Source organism: Lepidochelys olivacea, assembly GCF_965140295.1.
Source record: "Lepidochelys olivacea isolate rLepOli2 genome assembly, chromosome: 1".
Classification (NCBI taxonomy): Eukaryota; Metazoa; Chordata; order Testudines; family Cheloniidae; genus Lepidochelys; species Lepidochelys olivacea.
This window is the reverse complement of record NC_140411.1, coordinates 308359461-308378097: the sequence shown is the minus strand read 5'-3', so window position 1 is coordinate 308378097 and position 18637 is coordinate 308359461. Positions and strand designations below refer to the sequence as shown.

The following is an 18637-nucleotide window of genomic DNA, read 5'->3' as shown; positions in this document are numbered from 1 at the left end:
TTGATAGAGACATTTTTAGGTCAGAGGGGACCATTAGATCATCTAATCTGATCTCTTGTATATCTCCATAAAATTTTATTCAGTTGCTTTTGTATTCAGCACTGTACCAATTTGTGTTTGACTAAAATATATGTTCTAGAATGACATCCACTCTTGATTTGCAGATATCAAGAGATGGAGAATTCATTACTTCTGTTGATAGTTTGTTCCAATGGTTGATCATCCTCTCTTTTAAAAATTTGTGCCTAATTTCTAATTTGAATTTGTCTAGCTTTAGCTTCTAGCCATTATTTCTTATTCTGCCTTTGTCTTTAGTACCCAGTTTTTTGTACACATGAAGGTCCTTACATATCATAATTAATTCATGTCTCAGTCTTGGTTTTTGATAAGCTAAACAGATGTAGCTCTTTGACTCTCACTGTAAGGCATTTTCTCCAGCCCTTGAATCGTTTTTGAGGCTCTCTTCCGTGCCCTGTCCAGTATTTCCCCATTCTTTTTAAAATGGGGACACAACTGAATGCAATATTCTAGTATCAGTCTCCCCAATGCCATAAACTGCCGTAAAAATCACCTCCCTACTCCTTACTCAGTACTTCCATTTGTACGTACGAGGATGACATTAGCCCATTTTTCCACAGAATTGCATTGGGAGCTCATGTTCGGTTGTTTGTCTACATCATTAATGACTTGGATAATGAAGTGTAGAATACATTTATAACATTTGTGGATGACACCACCCTGGGAGGGATTGCAAACTTTTGGTGACAGAGTTAGAATTCAAGATGACCTTGACAAACTGGAAAATTGGTCTGAAATCAACAAGATGAAATTCAGTGAAGACAAATCAAAAGTACTACATTTAGGAAGTGTCATGGAGTCACTAGGTCAATGCTCTGGAACTACTCCATATGAAGCCAGTCAGGACTGTGAGGAGCATGCCTCCTCTCTCTGAGCATACTGTCTCCAGGGCAAGAAGTGTACACAGCTTCGACCTTCCTGGGTCTGACCTCGGAGCATTCAGCATCCCCTTCCACACCGTGCGCTTCCCACAGTGAGTCCATCCGAGTGGAGTTCCTGGGGAAGCCAGAGGGCCCTGCACCCCAACTCTGCAGTCAGATGTGACTCTCAGCCAGCCGGTAAAACAGAAGGTTTATTAGTCGACAGGAACACAGTGTAGGCCAGAACTTTTTAGCACAGAAATAAGTGACTTTCAGCCAAGTCCATCTTGAGGGAAAGGGAGTCCAGAGCCAGGGGTCTGGACCTCCCCCTGCGCCCCACACCAGCCGAGACTGATTCACTTCCAGTTGCCTGGTTCCTACCCTTCCCATTGCTCCTCCTCCAGCCTTTGTCTCACTCCCCGGGCCAAGAGTCACCTGGTCGCATCCCCCTCCTGGGTCACAGGTTACAAAGGGGCAGCTATGCACCACCTAGACATTGGTGCAATATACAGGGAAACTGAGGTGCACACAGCATTCATGCAAAACAGTAAGACTCACATAGGCTCACATACAACATAACAAGGGAAACTTCCCACTTCATCACAGGAAGGAAAGATCAAATGGGGAATAACTGGGTAGGTGACAGTACTACAGAAAAGGATGTGCGGGTTAGAGCAGATCACAAATTGAATATGAGCCAATAGTATCATGCAATGGCGAAAAAGGCAAACGTAATTTTGGGGTTCATTAACAGGCGTGTTGTAGGTCAGATATGGGAGGTAATTGTTCAGCTCTACTGGGCACTGGTGAGGCCTCTACTCAGCACTGGAGTTGTGTGGCCAGTTCTGGGCACCACACTTTTTAAAAAAGATGTGTAGAAATTGAAGAGAGTCCAGAGGAGAAGTACAAAAATGATAAAAGGTTTAAAAAACCTAATCTCTGAGATAAGGTTTAAAAACACTAGGTTTGTTTAGACCTTGAGAAAAGAAGACTGGGGAGGGACCTGAAAAGTCTTCAAATATGTTAAGGACTGTAATAAAGAATATGGTGATCAATTGTTCTCCATGTCCACTTATGGTAGGACAAGATATAATGTGTTTAATCTATGGCAGGGGAGATTCAGGTAAGATATTAAGGAAAACTTTCTAAATATAAGGATAGCTAAGCACTAGAATATGTTATCAAGGGAGGGTGTGGAATCCCTGTCATTGGAAGTTTGTAAGAGTGAGTTAGGCCTGATCTGCTGTAGGCGGTTATTTTGGAATTAGCTGAGTTAATTCGAAATAAAACTGATTCCGTCCACACGACCAAACCGTTTTTTTCTATTTAAAGGGCTCTTTAATCTGATTTATGTACTCCACCTCGGCAAGTGGAGTAGCGCTAAAATCGAGATCGCAGTTCCAGGTTACAGGTACTGTGGACGCAATTCAACGTTATTGGCCTTCAGGAGCTATCCCAGAATGCTCCGTTGCGACCGCTCTCGACAACACTCTCAACTCTGATGCACTAGCCAGGTAGGCAGAAAAGCCCCGAAAACTTTTGAATTTCATTTTCTGTTTGGTCACCATCAGCAGAGGTGACCATCAGCACAGTCCACCATCAAAGGCGACCATGCAGAGTCCACTATCACAAGAGACCACGCAGTCCCAGATTCGCAGACGAGCTCTAGCATGGTCTGAACGGGAGGTACTGGATCTCATCGCATGTTGGGGAGACGAATCTGTTATGGCAGAACTGCATTCCAAAAAAAAAAATGCAAATACGTATGCCAAAGTCTCCAGGGCCATGACAGAAAGAGGCTACTCCAGGGACACAGAGCAGTGTCGTACAAAAATCAAGGAGCTCAGGCAAGCGTACCAAAAAACCAGGAAGGCGAATGGGCGCTCTGGGTCACAGCCCCATACATGCCGCTTCTACCGTGAGTTGCATGCAATTACGGGGAGTGACGCCACCACTACCCCACCACGAAGCTGGCATTTCCGAAATTTTGATTTGGTTTCTGGACTTGTCCTTCCCTCCTCCTCCACGCTCCTAACCCAATTCCCCCCCCACCCCCCCGCTACCTTCTGATTTCTCTCAGTGTGTTTTTAAACAATTGTGACTTTATTTCCTTTATATATATATAGGGGGCGGGTAACTTCAAGAGAAACAAACGCAACTGTCACACCGTACCCTGGCCAGTCATGAAACCGGCTTTCAAAGCTTCTCTGATGCACAGCACTCCCTGCTGCGCTCTTCTAATGGCCCTGTTGTCTGGCTGTGTGAAACTGGCCGCCAGGCGAGTTGCCTCAACCTCCCACCCTGCCATAAACGTCTTCCCCCTTACTCTTACAGATATTGTGGAGAACACAACAAGCAGCAATTACAGTTGGAATATTGGTTGTGCTGAGATCTAACTGAATCAGTAAACTGAACCAGTGTGCTTTCAAACATCCAAAAGCACATTCTACCGCCATTCTACACTTGCTCAGCCTATAGTTGAACTGCTCCTACTACTGTCCAGGGTACCTGTGTACGGCTTCATGAGCCATGGCATTAAGGGGTACGCTGGGTCTCCGAGGATAACTATAGGCATTTCAACATCCCCAAAAGTAATTTTCTGGTCTGGGAAGTAAGTCCCTTCCTGCAGCTGTTCAAACAGATCAGAGTTTCTGAAGATGTGAGCGTCCGGCACCTTTCCCAGCCATCCCACGTTGATGTCGGTGAAATGTTCCTTGTGATCCACCAGTGCTTGCAGCACCATTAAAAAGTACCCTTTGCAGTTTACATACTGGCCGCCCTGCTGTTCCGGGGCCAAGATAGGGATATGTGTTCCGTCTATTGCACCGCCGCAGTTAGGGAACCCCATTGCATTAAAGCCATCCACAATGGTCTGCACATTTCCCAAAGTCACTACCCTTGATAGCAGCTGGTCAATGATTGCGTTGGCTACTTGCAGCACAGCAGCTCCCACAGTAGATTTGCCCACTCTAAACTGATTCCTGAATGACAGGTTGCTGTCGGGTGTTGCAAGCTTCCACAGGGCTATGGCCACTTGCTTCTCAGCTGTGAGGGCTGCTGTCATTTTGGTGTCTTTGCGCTTCAGGGCAGGGGACAGCAAGTCACAAAGTTCCATGGAAGTGACCCTACGCATATGAAAGTTTCGCAGCCACTGTGAATCATCCCATACCTGCAACACTATGCAGTCCCACCAGTCTGTGCTTGTTTTCCCGGGCCCAAAATCAGCATTCCACGGCATGAACCTGGCCCAATGCCACCATGATCTCCCAGTCACCACATGCCAAGCTTCTAGGAACGTCTGCGTCCATGTCCTCATCAGTATAGTAATAGTGCTGTCATTACTTCCTCGCCTGGTTTTGCAGGTACTGCACATACTGCTGGATAATGCGCGAGGTATTTAAAATGGTCAAAACTACAGCGGAGATCTGAGCGGGCTCCATGCTTGCCACACTATGGCACCTGCATGGGTAATCCTGGAAAAAGGGCGTGAAATGTAGGAGAGCAGAGTGGCAGCGGAAGAGGTGCTGTTTGGTTCATGATAGCTGAAAAAAGGTGGGAAATGGTTGTCTCCTGTAGCTTTCACGGAGGCGGGAGCTCCGTGAGGTGAGCACGGAGGCAGGAACATGGAGAAGCTCGGTAACACAGCAAGAGTGGGAGAGCAGAGTTGGGGGCAGAAGCTGTGCTGCTCAGTTCACGATGGCCTAGCAGAGTTGGCAGCGGAAGCGGTCAATGAGGAAGAGAAAGAGTAGATACTTATAGAGGTTACATAGAAAGACGAGAGGAAATGCGAGGTGGATTCATAGTACCAGGAGCATGCAGACCCTACTGCACCGTCTGCTGAAAGCAGTATGGCGTCTGCATGCCAAAAAGGCACGAAACAATTGTCTGCCATGACTTTCATGGGGAGAGGAGCGACTGATGACACACACCCAGAAACACCCGTGAGAATGTTTTTTTCCCCATCATGCACTGGGAGCTTAACACAGAATTCCAATGGGCGGCGGGCACTGCAGGAACTGTGGGATAGCTACCCACAGTGCACCGCTTCGACATTCAATGCTAGCCTCGTTACTGTGGACTCACTGCGCTGAATTCACGCGCTTTAGTGGGGATACGCAAGACTGAATGTATAAAATCGCTTCCAAAAATTCAAATAGAATAATTTTGAAATAATTTTGTACTGTAGATGTACCCTTAGAAAAGCACGTCAGGGATGGTTTAGATATACTTGGTCCTGCGCCGGGGACTGGACTAGATGATCTCTTAAGATCCCTTCAGGCTGTACATTTCTCTGATTCTGTGACCACTAAATCCTTTTCAGAATCATTGCTTTCCGGGATTCAGTCCCCCATTCGGTAAGTTGTCTGAATTCTTTGTTTTTAGATGTATTAAAATGTATTTTGTTTGAATCCAGATTGCTTTGTAGGACTGCTTTGTCCTCATCACTATTTACCTCTCTGCCAATCTTTGTCATCCACAAATTTTATCAACAATGTCTTTATATTTACTTACTGTTGGTGAAAATGTTGAGTAGCATTGGGCGTAGTCTGCATCCTTGCAGAACCCCACTAAAAACACCCATATTCATTGATGACTCTCCACTGACAACTACGGTTTGAGATCTGTCAATTAACCATTTCTTAATCCATTTAATGTATGCTTAATTGGTATGTTATAGCTCTAATTCTTTAATCAGAATGTTGTGTGGAAATAAGTCGAAGTATATTATATTCTCTTCCATAGAGGTCCTTATACTGCACTCATCACCAACATCTTCTAGTAGTGCATTAAGCAATGTGACTACACGTCTGTCATATGCTGTTTGGTCTCTCATCCTCCCCAGGGATAGCAGCAGAGTGTCTTGTTTTGGCAGTTTTTTAAGTTTTGTTTTTTATTAAACATACCTGTTGCTATGTGTTTGTTAGAGAAGGCAAGATCAAAGAAATGAGCCTTGCAATTTGAGCAGAAAGTGGTGAGGTTTGTGATGGTTCTTAGTTCCTGGGGGAATTCATTCGACAGTGTGGGACTAGCCCCACCGAGAGTTCTGTCTACTACACAGACAAGCTCTACCCTTATTGTAGAGAGTTCCATTGTGCTTGAGGATCAGAGTTATTGACCAATGTCTTTGTTTTGGAATGATGGAAATGTTTTAGATATCCTGGGTCTAGGCCACTGAGCTCCCTGAAAATAAGGTTGACACCTTAAACTTGATTTGAAATTCTATGGGAAGCGAGCGTAAAGAGTGGAAGAGAGCTGTGATGTCTTCATGATAGCCTTTGTTGCCGAGGAGGTGCACCCAGCATTCTGTACTAGATGGAATTTTCAAAATGCTGAAGTCTTCATGCCCCAGTATATCATGTTGCTATAGTCCAGCTGAGGAGTGACAAAGTTATGGATAACTGAGGCCAAAACATTGTCTGCTAGGATGGGATGGAGTCTCCTAGCCATGTGGAGAGCTCAGAAAGCATTACTCAAAGCTGCTGCTATGTGAGAGCTTAGCATCAGTGAGGAATCCAGGAGTATTCCTAAACTATGACTCTAAAAGACGAACTGTGGATGTGCATCTTCAGCCAAAGGAGACTGAACTGTGGCTGCAAACCCTTTGTCTTGATCAATCACATTTATAATGTCATCATAGAATTAAATTTGACAAGACTTATTTTCCATAAAGCATGTTGATTGGAATTAATTATATTCCTGTTCTTTAATTCCTTAGCAACTGAATCCCATATAAGCATTTCCATTTTTTTTTTTTTTTTTTTTTGGTATTGATGTCCTGGGATTGATGTCAGGCTTACTGGCTTATAGTTACCCAGGTCATACTGCTTGCACTGTCTGAATATTGGCACAGCATTAGTACTCTTCCAGTCTTCTGGAATTTCCCTGGGACATAGATCTCCTGAGTCAACTCTTTCAGGACTCTTGGGTGCAAGTTGTTAGTGCCTGCTGATGGACTGGAAAGCAATTTATCAGCCTCATGTGATACAAATACATCATCCTGCTTCTTTTCAAATATAGAACAGAAATATTTATTGAACACTTTCTGCCTCATTATTAACAATTTTACCATCTCCATCTAGTAGTATGCCTTTTGCTCCTGGAGGAATTCTGCACCAAATAATTAAAAATTCTGTGCACAATGTTTTAAAATTCTGCATATTTTTCATCAATTATTTTGGCAATTTATTTAAACTACAATACAATGGATGGAGAATGGGAGTGGGGAGCACTGGAGGAAGTCACCAACCCCCCTCTGTGTATTAGTAATGTAGCTAATCACCCTTCATGTTATTAGTCAACAAATATATGCAGCCATATGCTCAGTGTTAAATCATAGGCAACTGAAGAGAAAGTGAGGGCTGGGGACTCAAACTCACAATTTATACTGCTGCTGACCACCACCAAAAAGGTCAGTAGCAAACAGTTCATCAGTTTTTCAGTCCAAAAATTTATACTAGTTCTAATCACAAAAGCACCATAAGCATTTATAAGGCCATACTGTCCTTTACAATAACGCTCCTTTATACCACTCTGGCAATGTAAAGGAGCCTTAAAATTTTTATACCTGTTTTATATTCCTTGGGGGAATTCACTAAGAACAATGGGAACAATTCACTGAGCAGACAGGCTGCTACATTCTGCTCTGCCTGAAGGAACAGAGACTGCCCCATACCTGCCTCTTTAGAAACACCTCAAAGCCCTGCCTCCACAGCAAGAGTGCTGCAAAGCAAGCAAGAGGGACAGAGTGTCTCTCTCTTTCTAGCATGCATGACTTCCCAGCTCTCCTGCCCCCCAGCACCAGGGAACAGGGTAAAGAAGTAACACCATGCTAGGAAAGCTTTGCTGGTACACTATATTGGCAAAGGGCTGCTAGTGTGGACACACATTATACCAGCAAAGTTGTGCTTCTTTTCCTTCCTCGAGCAAAATAAGCTGTACTGGCAAAAGCACAGTTCTGCTGGTATAACTGTGTCTACATTTGAAGCTTTTACCTGCAAAGTTACTTCAGTCTGGGATCACAGCGCTAACTGATGTAGCTGTGCTGCTGAAAGTTTGCAGTATACACGTGGCCTAACAACTGAGACTTCTGCTTTTGTGGTCCTTCCACAGAGCCATATCCTTGGGGGCACATGGCCCCAGCAGGCCCCCTTCCCTTTTAGCAGCTAAAAGGTGCTGTCTTTACAACCTCAGGAACTTTGATGATATCAGCAGTTCCAGACTGTAATCTGCTTTATGAGGTTGGGAGACTGACTGTCTGGTGAGGGTGATGTTACAGTGGAGAGGGGAGGAATAGTGGAGAGGGTGTAATTTATGGACTGTCGTCAGTAGCCCTTTTTGCCATTCTGAATTGCAGAGTTATCAAAGTATGTGCTGCATATTAATCAAAGAACCTTTTCCTCTGCTGGTATGTTATAGCTGCCAGGACCCATCCCTAGCCCTGAACAGTAGTAGAGGGGATGGGAGAGCTCTTAAGCCTCAGTGCCGAAGGCATTCCAGAGGAAATAGGGCTTTATGTACATTGTCTAAAGGAGTTGTGGGGATAGTTTGTTAGTTCCTTTTCATGAAAGGAAACAAGTATGTTTGGTATAGAGGCAGTTGCAGATCATTTTTCCATGTTCTAGCTAGACCAACAAATAGTATAAACATAATAAGCAAGTCCAGGTCACTTTTATGGGGATAGAAGTGGGAAATGTTAAGTGAGCGCCAGGTGTTATGATTTGGTAGAAAAAAATTTAAATGATCATTTGCTTTTAAATAAAATCCAAAAACAAAAAAAGTTAAATTATATGGAACTATCAAACTGGGGCCTTGTTAATTTTTATACTGCTATACAGTAATAGTTATTCCCCCCCCCCCCCCATTGTTCATTACTGGCTGTATCTTGTTTTATCCTAGGTTGTAATTTTCAGAAGCATGGACTATGTCTACCATTGTGTTTGTAAAACATCCAGTGTTGGGGCATTTGGGTACTATCATAATATAATAAAGGTGTTTTTAATATTTTTAGAGTTTTTATTAATATCCAGTGAAAAGAAACAAGATGAATATATACATCTTTCAGATGGTTCATGTTTAGAGTTCATTGGACTAACTGTCTGCTCTAATTTAAACTGTTGTAAATCTGGAGTAAATCCATTGAAATTGATGGAGTTATAGCTCTGTAATAGCAGTGTAAATAAGGAAACAAGCTGACTACTCTTCTGAATAAAAGAGGGCACCTATTAAATCTTGAAATTGCAAAATAAGAACTGAATCTTTCCTCAGTTTCTCTGTCTGTGGCGTCATTGAGGAAAATACAAGCTTCAGCAAGATACTGTAAACTGAATTTGGCATAAAAAATAAAATAAAATGTCTGAGCATGAGGTTATATGCAGCAACTTGCAAACCAATTATTCTATCATATCGTACTTGGTCAAAGTTAGCGATAGGTGATTGGAGCTGGGACAGGGATGCTTGTCTCAAGAATCAAGTTATGTAAAGATTAGTGTCTTGCTATTCTGATGTCAGTACATTCTAAAGTAGTATAGAAATTTAGGATTTGTAGCTTCTGTGTTGTGTAAAGTTCCTCAGAATTCAACATTTTAAAATAGACTTTTTTCACTACTGTGAATAAGATTTTAGCTATCAAATGTGTTACGTTACTACTGTGCAGTGGTGTATGTGAAATTTTAATTTTTGGTCTCTGTCAAGCTTTAAGTGGAAAGTATACATATCATAAAACCTGCCACTATTATTTTGTTGGCAGTCTCACCACATATATGAATTAGATCAGCTTGGAAAGTGAACCTGCCTACTAGCTTTACCCTCCTATCAAGGATGAGGAACTTCAGTGGATCAGTATGGGAATCTTGTGCCACTCTGGCCTGTGCTATGTGTGTTGTATGGATAAATATTGTTTTATTTCAGTGTACAGTGTTGTGTTAGCAGATTTTATGATTGCAACATTCTATTTTTTAAAAAAATCCTTCAGTTAGTAGTAGTGGTGTTTTAGCTGTGTTGGTCCCAGGATATTAGAGACAAGGTGGGGAGATAATATCTTCTATTGGCTCAACTTCTGTTGGTGAAAGAGACAGGCTTTTGAGCTACACAGATCTCTTCTGAAGGTTGTCTGTTTCACCAACCAAAGAGCTCTTTGTAGCTCAAAAGCTTGTTTCTTTCACAAAGAAAAGATTTTACCTCACCCACATTGTCTCTTTTTAGTTATTAATCATATTAAATCTAATTTTTATTTTAAATAGAAAGTAGGAGTGTGTGCATGTGCATAATATATCTACGGGAAAAATAATTTATCTTTATTCCATAGGAGGGGTATACACCGCTTACTATTGCTATAACTGAAAATCACCAAGAGATGGTAGAGTTTCTTCTTAGAAAAGGAGCTGATGTACATGCTAGAGACAAGTCTAAAAGGTAAAGTATAGGTCAAACTATTATTGACTAATCTACGAAATAAGCAGTAGCCCCAAATGGTGGATGCTACAAAAGTAATACAGAGGCAGGTCCTCTGGTGTAGCTGATCTTCACAAAGTACAGATCAAAGAAAGATGTGTGTAAAAAGGTACGTTAAAGCCTGCAATCTGCATGAGGGAAGTGCTGTGTTGTAAGAAAACCTATGCCATCTAAGCAAAATCTGGACTATTCTTGCTAGATGTCTACTTTTGAGAATAACCATGGTCGTGAATAACCATTACAAATACATTTTAAAATGTTTAATCCTCCAATTTTGTATGAATTAGCCCAGCAAGGTTTATTTTTAGCAGAAGGTGATTGCATGAATAAGGAATTCAGATTATACCAAATTCTGATCAGGGGATTAATTGACACTTATCTTAGATGCTTCCTTTTTCAAGCAAGTGGAAGAAACCCCAATTCTGGATGGTTAGGAGTTATTTTACTGCATAGTAAGGCCTAGGAGAGCAGGACTTCATTCTTGCAGCAACTTCCGTTCTTTAACAGCTTGCTGTTGTGTGCCCTTGATACATGTCGTGGTATCCTAATGAAGACTTAGTAGAAGGAAAGATCCTAGCACGTACAGCTCACAGGTGATCATCTTCCCAATATGGATTTAATTTGCTAGTGCAAAATCATGTATATTTTGCTGCTGGCAGGTCTCCCTAACATCAGACTTGTGATTGACTATATCTCACTTCAAGTGCAAAAGAGAGTAAATCCTCTCTGAGAAATTATATTTCTGTGGGTTGGCTGCCTTTTTATTTGTGCCTGTGCAGTAATAAATACAGAAAGAGTCTGCAGTTTGCAGAATACATGCCATGTAAGAAGTGTATGTCTATGTGATTAAAAAGAAGCGCGTCTTGGTTCCTTGTCAGAAAGTAGTCTACTTGGAAGCCATATTGAGTATGAGAGAAGAAAGATTTTTCCTTGGTGAAATTTCAGTTCCTATATCTGTTTCACTGCACATTCAAAAATGCTTTGGCTATAACACGTCCCCTTAATATTCTTACAATCTGCTTGATTACGGGTATGGGAGAGCGCTATAAATGTTGTTAATTAAACAGCTAAGTATGCAAACTCCTTTCATAGTGACTTCTGGAAACTGAACTACCGTTCTTATCTTGGGTTCATCATCTAATAAGTCCTCTTCCACTGACTTCTGCAGCCATTCTTTTTCTATAAAGAGACTTTTAGGAAAGAATTCCCACTGGTAATACCAGACTGGTGGGAGGCCTACTAGTGAGTTGAATTAGTGTTAGTACAGGTGAGAATTTTTCGAAAAATTCCCTAATTCAAACATACCTTCTGTATTGTTAGTGTTATACTAACTTGTAAGAAGACTGAGTGCAGTAGTTTATTTTCTCTTCTGTTTACACTTGAGTCTGAATTTTTTGGGTGTCTTGTTTGGATTTTGTTTAACTTGCGCTAGGAAGAAAGAGATTAGTTATGTTTTGAGAACAATTAGGGATTAAAAAAATGAAGATGAAAGATCATATAAATTGATATGTTAAATGTCATCTTGTGGTTGTTTTAGAACACCTCTCATGATTGCTGCCTCTGGAGGAGAGCTTAGTTTAATAAAAGTTCTCCTTCAGTATGGTGCTGACGTTTCCCATAAAGATATAAATGGATGGACATCTGAGGACTATGCTCTTATTGGTGGATACTCTGGGTAAGTGTTTACACCTCTTTCAAAACTGTAAAGTCAGAACTACAGATTTGATAATGGAGTCCTTGGTAGAAACTCCATAGTCCAATGATGTATTGAAATTTTAATTTCAAGTTTGAAAAAGAATTCCTCTATTTCACACCTTAGAGATTGAGTTTAGTCTTCAAATTTGGCATGATAACTTGTCAAAAGACAGTTGAAAGTTCCATGTTGATCGAACATACAGTATTGATATGTATCTATTTAAAATTTTTCAGAGATTCCCCCACAAAATTTTTTTTGTTAAATTGGCATTTAAGTTGCTAGACTGCATATTGTGCAATACAAAACCTAAAAAGCAAGGAAATGAGCAGTTAAATCATTCAGCATTATATCTGGATTTCATCTGTCAGTTCTCCTTCTCAACCTCAACAACTAACATAATTAACCTGTAGAACTCATTGCTACAGTAGATCATTGAGGCCAAGAGCTTAGTAAGATTAAAAAAGATTAGACGTGAATGAGAACACACATAGATTAGAAAAGATAAATATTTGAAAAGGTTGTATTGTTACGTTTCAGGACATAAGCCAACCAGTAGCTGATGAGTATTAGGAAGAAAATTTCCTTAAGAATGGCAATTCCATGGTTGTCTGCAAGAACTGGCCACTGTCCGAGACAGGGAACTGAAACACTGGTCTGATCTAGTATGGAAATTCCTATTTTCCTAGAAAAGAATAAATATGTCCATAAAGTTTTAATCATCTACCCCTATCAGAGGCTCTTGCAGGCTTCCTAAGATCCCTGGGGTATCTGGCTGCTCCAGGTAGAATTTACTGCCGGTACTGACATCAGTTCCCAGTGTTTTGTAGGGTTTCTTGCCATTTCAGAGTTAGGAATTCCTCAGGGCATTGAGAAGATAATACTTAAGTTTTTTTTTAAATGAAGTAAAAAGATTCGTTGACATTTTAACAGGTTTACAAATCCCTGCTGTGTAGATATCAGAGACTAAATTATTACTACATTTTAAGCCTCCTGATCATACATTTGTTAAAAAATGTCAACAAAATGGGGTTAAATCTCATTTCAGATGAACAGAAGGACTAAACAGGGATTTCTGTTTTTTCCTTTACTTTTGTACTGGCTATCGATCCTTTTGCACAGAGAATAAGGATAAATAAATCTATCCTAAGAATTAAACTTGCAGGAACACATCAGAAAATAGCTTTGTATGCAGATGATGTAATATTTTTATTTATCTAAACCAAATAGTTCCCTAAAATTAATTTCTAAAGAAATCCATGACTTTGCAAAAGCATCTGGATTTAAAGTAAATTATGCCAAATCTGAAATGCTAGCTAAAAATTTGCCAAATTCTGAAAAGCCATTCCTTTAGAAAACATTTTGATACACATGATCAACAAGTTATATAAGATACCTGGAAATTTAGATCTCAAACAGCCTAGAAGAGCTCCAAGATTTAAATGTCAAACCACTACTTTAGCAAATGAAAAAGATCTGGAGTGCTGGTGAGAGCATGCAATTTCTTTTTTTGGGAAGAAAAACCCATTCAAAACGAACATTTTGCCAAGGATAGTGGAATCTGGTCAATTAAAAAACAAAAAATTATAACTAATTTATATTAGGGCTGTCAAGCGATAAAAAAGTTAAGCGCACGATTAAACAATAATAAAATACCATTTATTTAAATATTTTTGGATGTTTTCTACATTTTCAAATTAATAGATTCATAGATATTAAGGTCAGAAAGGACCATTATGATCATCTAGTCTGACTTCCTGCACAATGCAGGCCACCAAATCTCACCCACCCACTCCTGCAATAAACCTCTCACCTATGTCTGAGCTATTGAAGTCCTCAAATCATGGTTTAAAGACTTCAAGGTTTAGAGAATCCTCCAGCAAGTGACCCGTGCCCCTTGCTACAGAGGAAGACGAAAAACCCCAAGGCCCTCTTCCAATCTGCCCTGGAGGAAAATTCCTTCCCGATCCCAAATATGGCGATCAGCTGAACCCTGAGCATGTGGGCAAGATTCACCAGCCAGATACCCAGGAAAAAATTCTCTGTAGTAACTCAGATCCCATCCCATCTAACATCCCATCACAGGCCATTGGGCCTATTTACCATGAATAGTTAAAGATCAATTAATTGGCAAAATCATGTTATCCCATCATACCATCTTCTCCATAAACTTAATGAGTTTAATCTTGAAGCCAGATAGGTCTTTTGCCCCCACTGCTTCCCTTGGAAGGCTGTTCCAGAACTTCACTCCTCTGATGGTTAGAAACCTTCGTCTAATTTCAAGTCTAAACTTCCCAATGGCCAGTTTATATCCATTTGTTCTTGTGTCCACATTGGTACTGAGCTTAAATAATTCCTCTCCCTCTCCGGTATTTATCCCTCTGATATATTTATAGAGAGCAATCATATCTCCCCTCAGCCTTCTTTTGGTTAGGCTAAACAAGCCAAGCGCCTTAAGTCTCCTTTCATAAGACAGGTTTTCCATTCCTCGGATCATCCTAGTAGCCCTTCTCAGTACCTGTTCCAGTTTGAATTCATCCTTCTTAAACATGGGAGACCAGAACTGCACACAGTATTCCAGATGATGTCTCACCAGTGCCTTGTATAATGGTACTAAAACCTCCTTATCCCTACTGGAAATTCCTCGCCTGATGCATCCCAAGACCACATTAGCTTTTTTCATGGCCATATCACATTGGCAGCTCATAGTCATCCTGTGGTCAATTATAACGCAGAATACAAAGTGTAAAGTGCTCACTTTATATTTTTTATTACAAATATTTGCACTGTAAACCAAAACAAATAGTATTTTTCAATTCACCTAATACAAGTACTGAGTGCAATCTCTTTATAATAAAACTTGAACTTACAAATGTAGAATTATGTACCAAAAAAAACCCTGCATTAAAAAATAAAACAATGTAAAACTTCAGAGCCAACAATGCTGTGACGTTGCACTCCATATTCTTATCAAAATATGCTTATGTTATGAATATGATATAACTGAGATGTACTTTATGCTAGATGGGTCTTGTAAGGTATCATTGGAAAAGTTATAATTTACTGAATGTGTTTATCCAATTTGTATGCCTGTATCATTTCTGTATATGAAGTTAGGAATATTGACTATGTATCTGTATATCAACTATGCTACTTTGGGTGACACCCACTGCTAACACTTCAGGTATAGCAATGGAAAAGCCAGACAGGGCTGATGGCCTGTCAGCGTGGACAGTGGACTGTGAAAAGGCTTGGCCTTCCTGTGGACGCTCCGTACTGCCACTGACTCTTGGACGCTGTGACACTACAGAGTCAGGTGACCTGGTCACCTGATACTAAACTCCATCTTGGACTGCTGAACGTTTCCACTGGGAGGTGGAGAAATCAAAGGATTCCTGCCTTATGGAAATCCTATACAAGGTGGGGGAGGAAAACAATCAAGGTCTTCAGTTCATTTCTCCTCTGCCTCCCTGCCCAAAGAGATACTTGAAAATGGCTGGAAACAAAAGGACTGGAATGAGGGAGGGGTGTGTGTGTGTGTGTATGTATAGAACTGCTTGACCCAGGCTGGAAAGATACATGGCCTGTGAAGGAATCTACCTAAGACAATATCTAGGGTGAGGAATTACTATTTGTAACCAGTTTCTTTAGTGCATCAAGCTTAGTTTGTGTGCTTTGTTTTATTTGCTTGGTAATCTGCTTTGTTCTGTTTGCTATTGCTTTACCACTTAAAATTCACCGATTGTAGTTAATAAACTTATTTCGTGTTTATAATATAACCCAGTTTATGTAATTTCTAACGGGGTGGGGGGAAGCAGTTGTGCACATCTCCCTCCACATTGAGGGAGAGGGCGAATTTCGTAAAACCTTTGGGTTTGTACCCCATTAAGGGAGTGGGCACCAGAGTGCTGGGGCAAGTCCCTAAGGCTGAATCTTTCTAGAGCAGATCTCTGTCTCTCTGTGCAGCTGGGTGTGGCCCTGCCTGTGTGCTTGGCTGGAAGAGGTTTGTGAGCCTAGCCCAGCAAGACCAGATAAAGGGGACCCAGGCTGGCAGAATAGGCTGACTCAGTGGCATCCCAACACATCTGGTGGCATGCGGGAGGGCAGGGGGGGCAAACTGTCACAAAGTCCACTCCTATTTCTTGTTCAGCCAATCGCTCAGACAAACAAGTTTGTTTACATTTGCAGGAGATAATGCTGCCTGCTTCTTGTTCACAGTGTCACCTGAAAGTGAGAACAGGTGTTCTCATGGCCCTGTTGTAGCTGGTGTCACAAGATGTTTACATGCCAGATGGGCTAAAGATTCATATGTGCCTTCATGCTTTAATCACAATTCCAGAGGACATGGGTCCATGCTGATGACAGGTTCTGCTCGATAACAATCAAAAGCAGTGCAGACTGATGCATGTTCATTTTCATCATCTGAGTCAGATGCCACCAGCAGCAGGTTGATTTTCTTTTTTAGTGGTTCGGGTTCTATAGTTTCCGCATCGGAGTGTTGCTCTTCTAAGACTTCTGAAAGCATACTCCACACCTCGTCCCTCTCAGATATCGAAAGACACTTCAGATTCTTAAACCTGGGGTTGAGTGCTGTATCTATATTTAGAAATCTCACATTGGTACCTTCTTTGCATTTTGTCAAATCTGCAGCGAAAGTGTTCTTAAAATGAATATGTGCTGAGTCATCATCTGAAACTACTGTAACATGAAATATATGGCAGAATTCGGGTAAAATAGAGCTGGAGACATACAATTCTCCCCCAAAGAGTTTAGTCACAAATTTAATTAATGCATTATTTTTTTAATGACCATCATCAGCATGGAAGTATGTCCTCTGGAATGGTGACAGAAGCATGGAGGGGCCTATGAACGTTTCGCATACCTGGCATGTAAATCATAGAATCATAGAATATCAGGGTTGGAAGGGACCCCTGAAGGTCATCTAGTCCAACCCCCTGCTCGAAGCAGGACCAATTCCCAGTTAAATCATCCCAGCCAGGGCTTTGTCAAGCCTGACCTTAAAAACCTCTAAGGACGGAGATTCTACCACCTCCCTAGGTAACGCATTCCAGTGTTTCACCACCCTCTTAGTGAAAAAGTTTTTCCTAATATCCAATCTAAACCTCCCCCACTGCAACTTGAGACCATTACTCCTCGTTCTGTCATCTGCTACCATTGAGAACAGTCTAGAGCCATCCTCTTTGGAACCCCCTTTCAGGTAGTTGAAAGCAGCTATCAAATCCCCCCTCATTCTTCTCTTCTTCAGGCTAAACAATCCCAGCTCCCTCAGCCTCTCCTCATAAGTCATGTGTTCTAGACCCCTAATCATTTTTGTTGCCCTTCGCTGGACTCTCTCCAATTTATCCACATCCTTCTGGTAGTGTGGGGCCCAAAACTGGACACAGTACTCCAGATGAGGCCTCACCAATGTCGAATAGAGGGGAACGATCACGTCCCTCGATCTGCTCGCTATGCCCCTACTTATACATCCCAAAATGCCATTGGCCTTCTTGGCAACAAGGGCACACTGCTGACTCATATCCAGCTTCTCGTCCACTGTCACCCCTAGGTCCTTTTCTGCAGAACTGCTGCCTAGCCATTCGGTCCCTAGTCTGTAGCGGTGCATTGGATTCTTCCATCCTAAGTGCAGGACCCTGCACTTATCCTTATTGAACCTCATCAGATTTCTTTTGGCCCAATCCTCCAATTTGTCTAGGTCCTTCTGTATCCTATCCCTCCCCTCCAGCGTATCTACCACTCCTCCCAGTTTAGTATCATCCGCAAATTTGCTGAGAGTGCAATCCACACCATCCTCCAGATCATTTATGAAGATATTGAACAAAACCGGCCCCAGGACCGACCCTTGGGGCACTCCACTTGATACAGGCTGCCAACTAGACATGGAGCCATTGATCACTACCCGTTGAGCCCGACAATCTAGCCAGCTTTCTACCCACCTTATAGTGCATTCATCCAGCCCATACTTCCTTAACTTGCTGACAAGAATACTGTGGGAGACCGTGTCAAAAGCTTTGCTAAAGTCAAGAAACAATACATCCACTGCTTTCCCTTCATCCACAGAACCAGTAATCTCATCATAAAAGGCAATTAGATTAGTCAGGCATGACCTTCCCTTGGTGAATCCATGCTGGCTGTTCCTGATCACTTTCCTCTCATGCAAGTGCTTCAGGATTGATTCTTTGAGGACCTGCTCCATGATTTTTCCAGGGACTGAGGTGAGGCTGACTGGCCTGTAGTTCCCAGGATCCTCCTTCTTCCCTTTTTTAAAGATTGGCACTACATTAGCCTTTTTCCAGATACAAATACCTTGTAATGCCAGGTACAGAAGTCCCATGAGGATGCCTATTCTCACTTTCTCATGAAAATGTAAATAAGAAGTGGGCAGCATTATCTCCTGTAAATGTAATCAAACTTGTTTGTCTTAGCGATTGGCTGAATGAGAAGTAGGACTCAGTGGATTTGTAGGCTCTAAAGTTTTACATTGTTTTGTTTTTGAGTGCAGTTATGTAACCAAAAAACCCCTTCATTTGTAAGT

General features: G+C 41.5%; 1 protein-coding gene across 2 annotated transcripts in view; it reads left to right on the top strand.

Annotated features, from left to right (window-relative positions):
• The window catches only part of ANKRD26 (ankyrin repeat domain containing 26), a 188923-nt gene that overhangs the window by 9447 nt on the left and 160839 nt on the right, over positions 1-18637 (top strand). For both annotated transcript variants that reach the window (XM_084616689.1, XM_084616690.1), the window contains exons 4-5: positions 10243-10349; positions 11926-12063. In XM_084616689.1, the coding sequence (XP_084472815.1) occupies positions 10243-10349; positions 11926-12063 (245 nt within the window). The remainder of the gene's footprint in view (positions 1-10242; positions 10350-11925; positions 12064-18637) is intronic.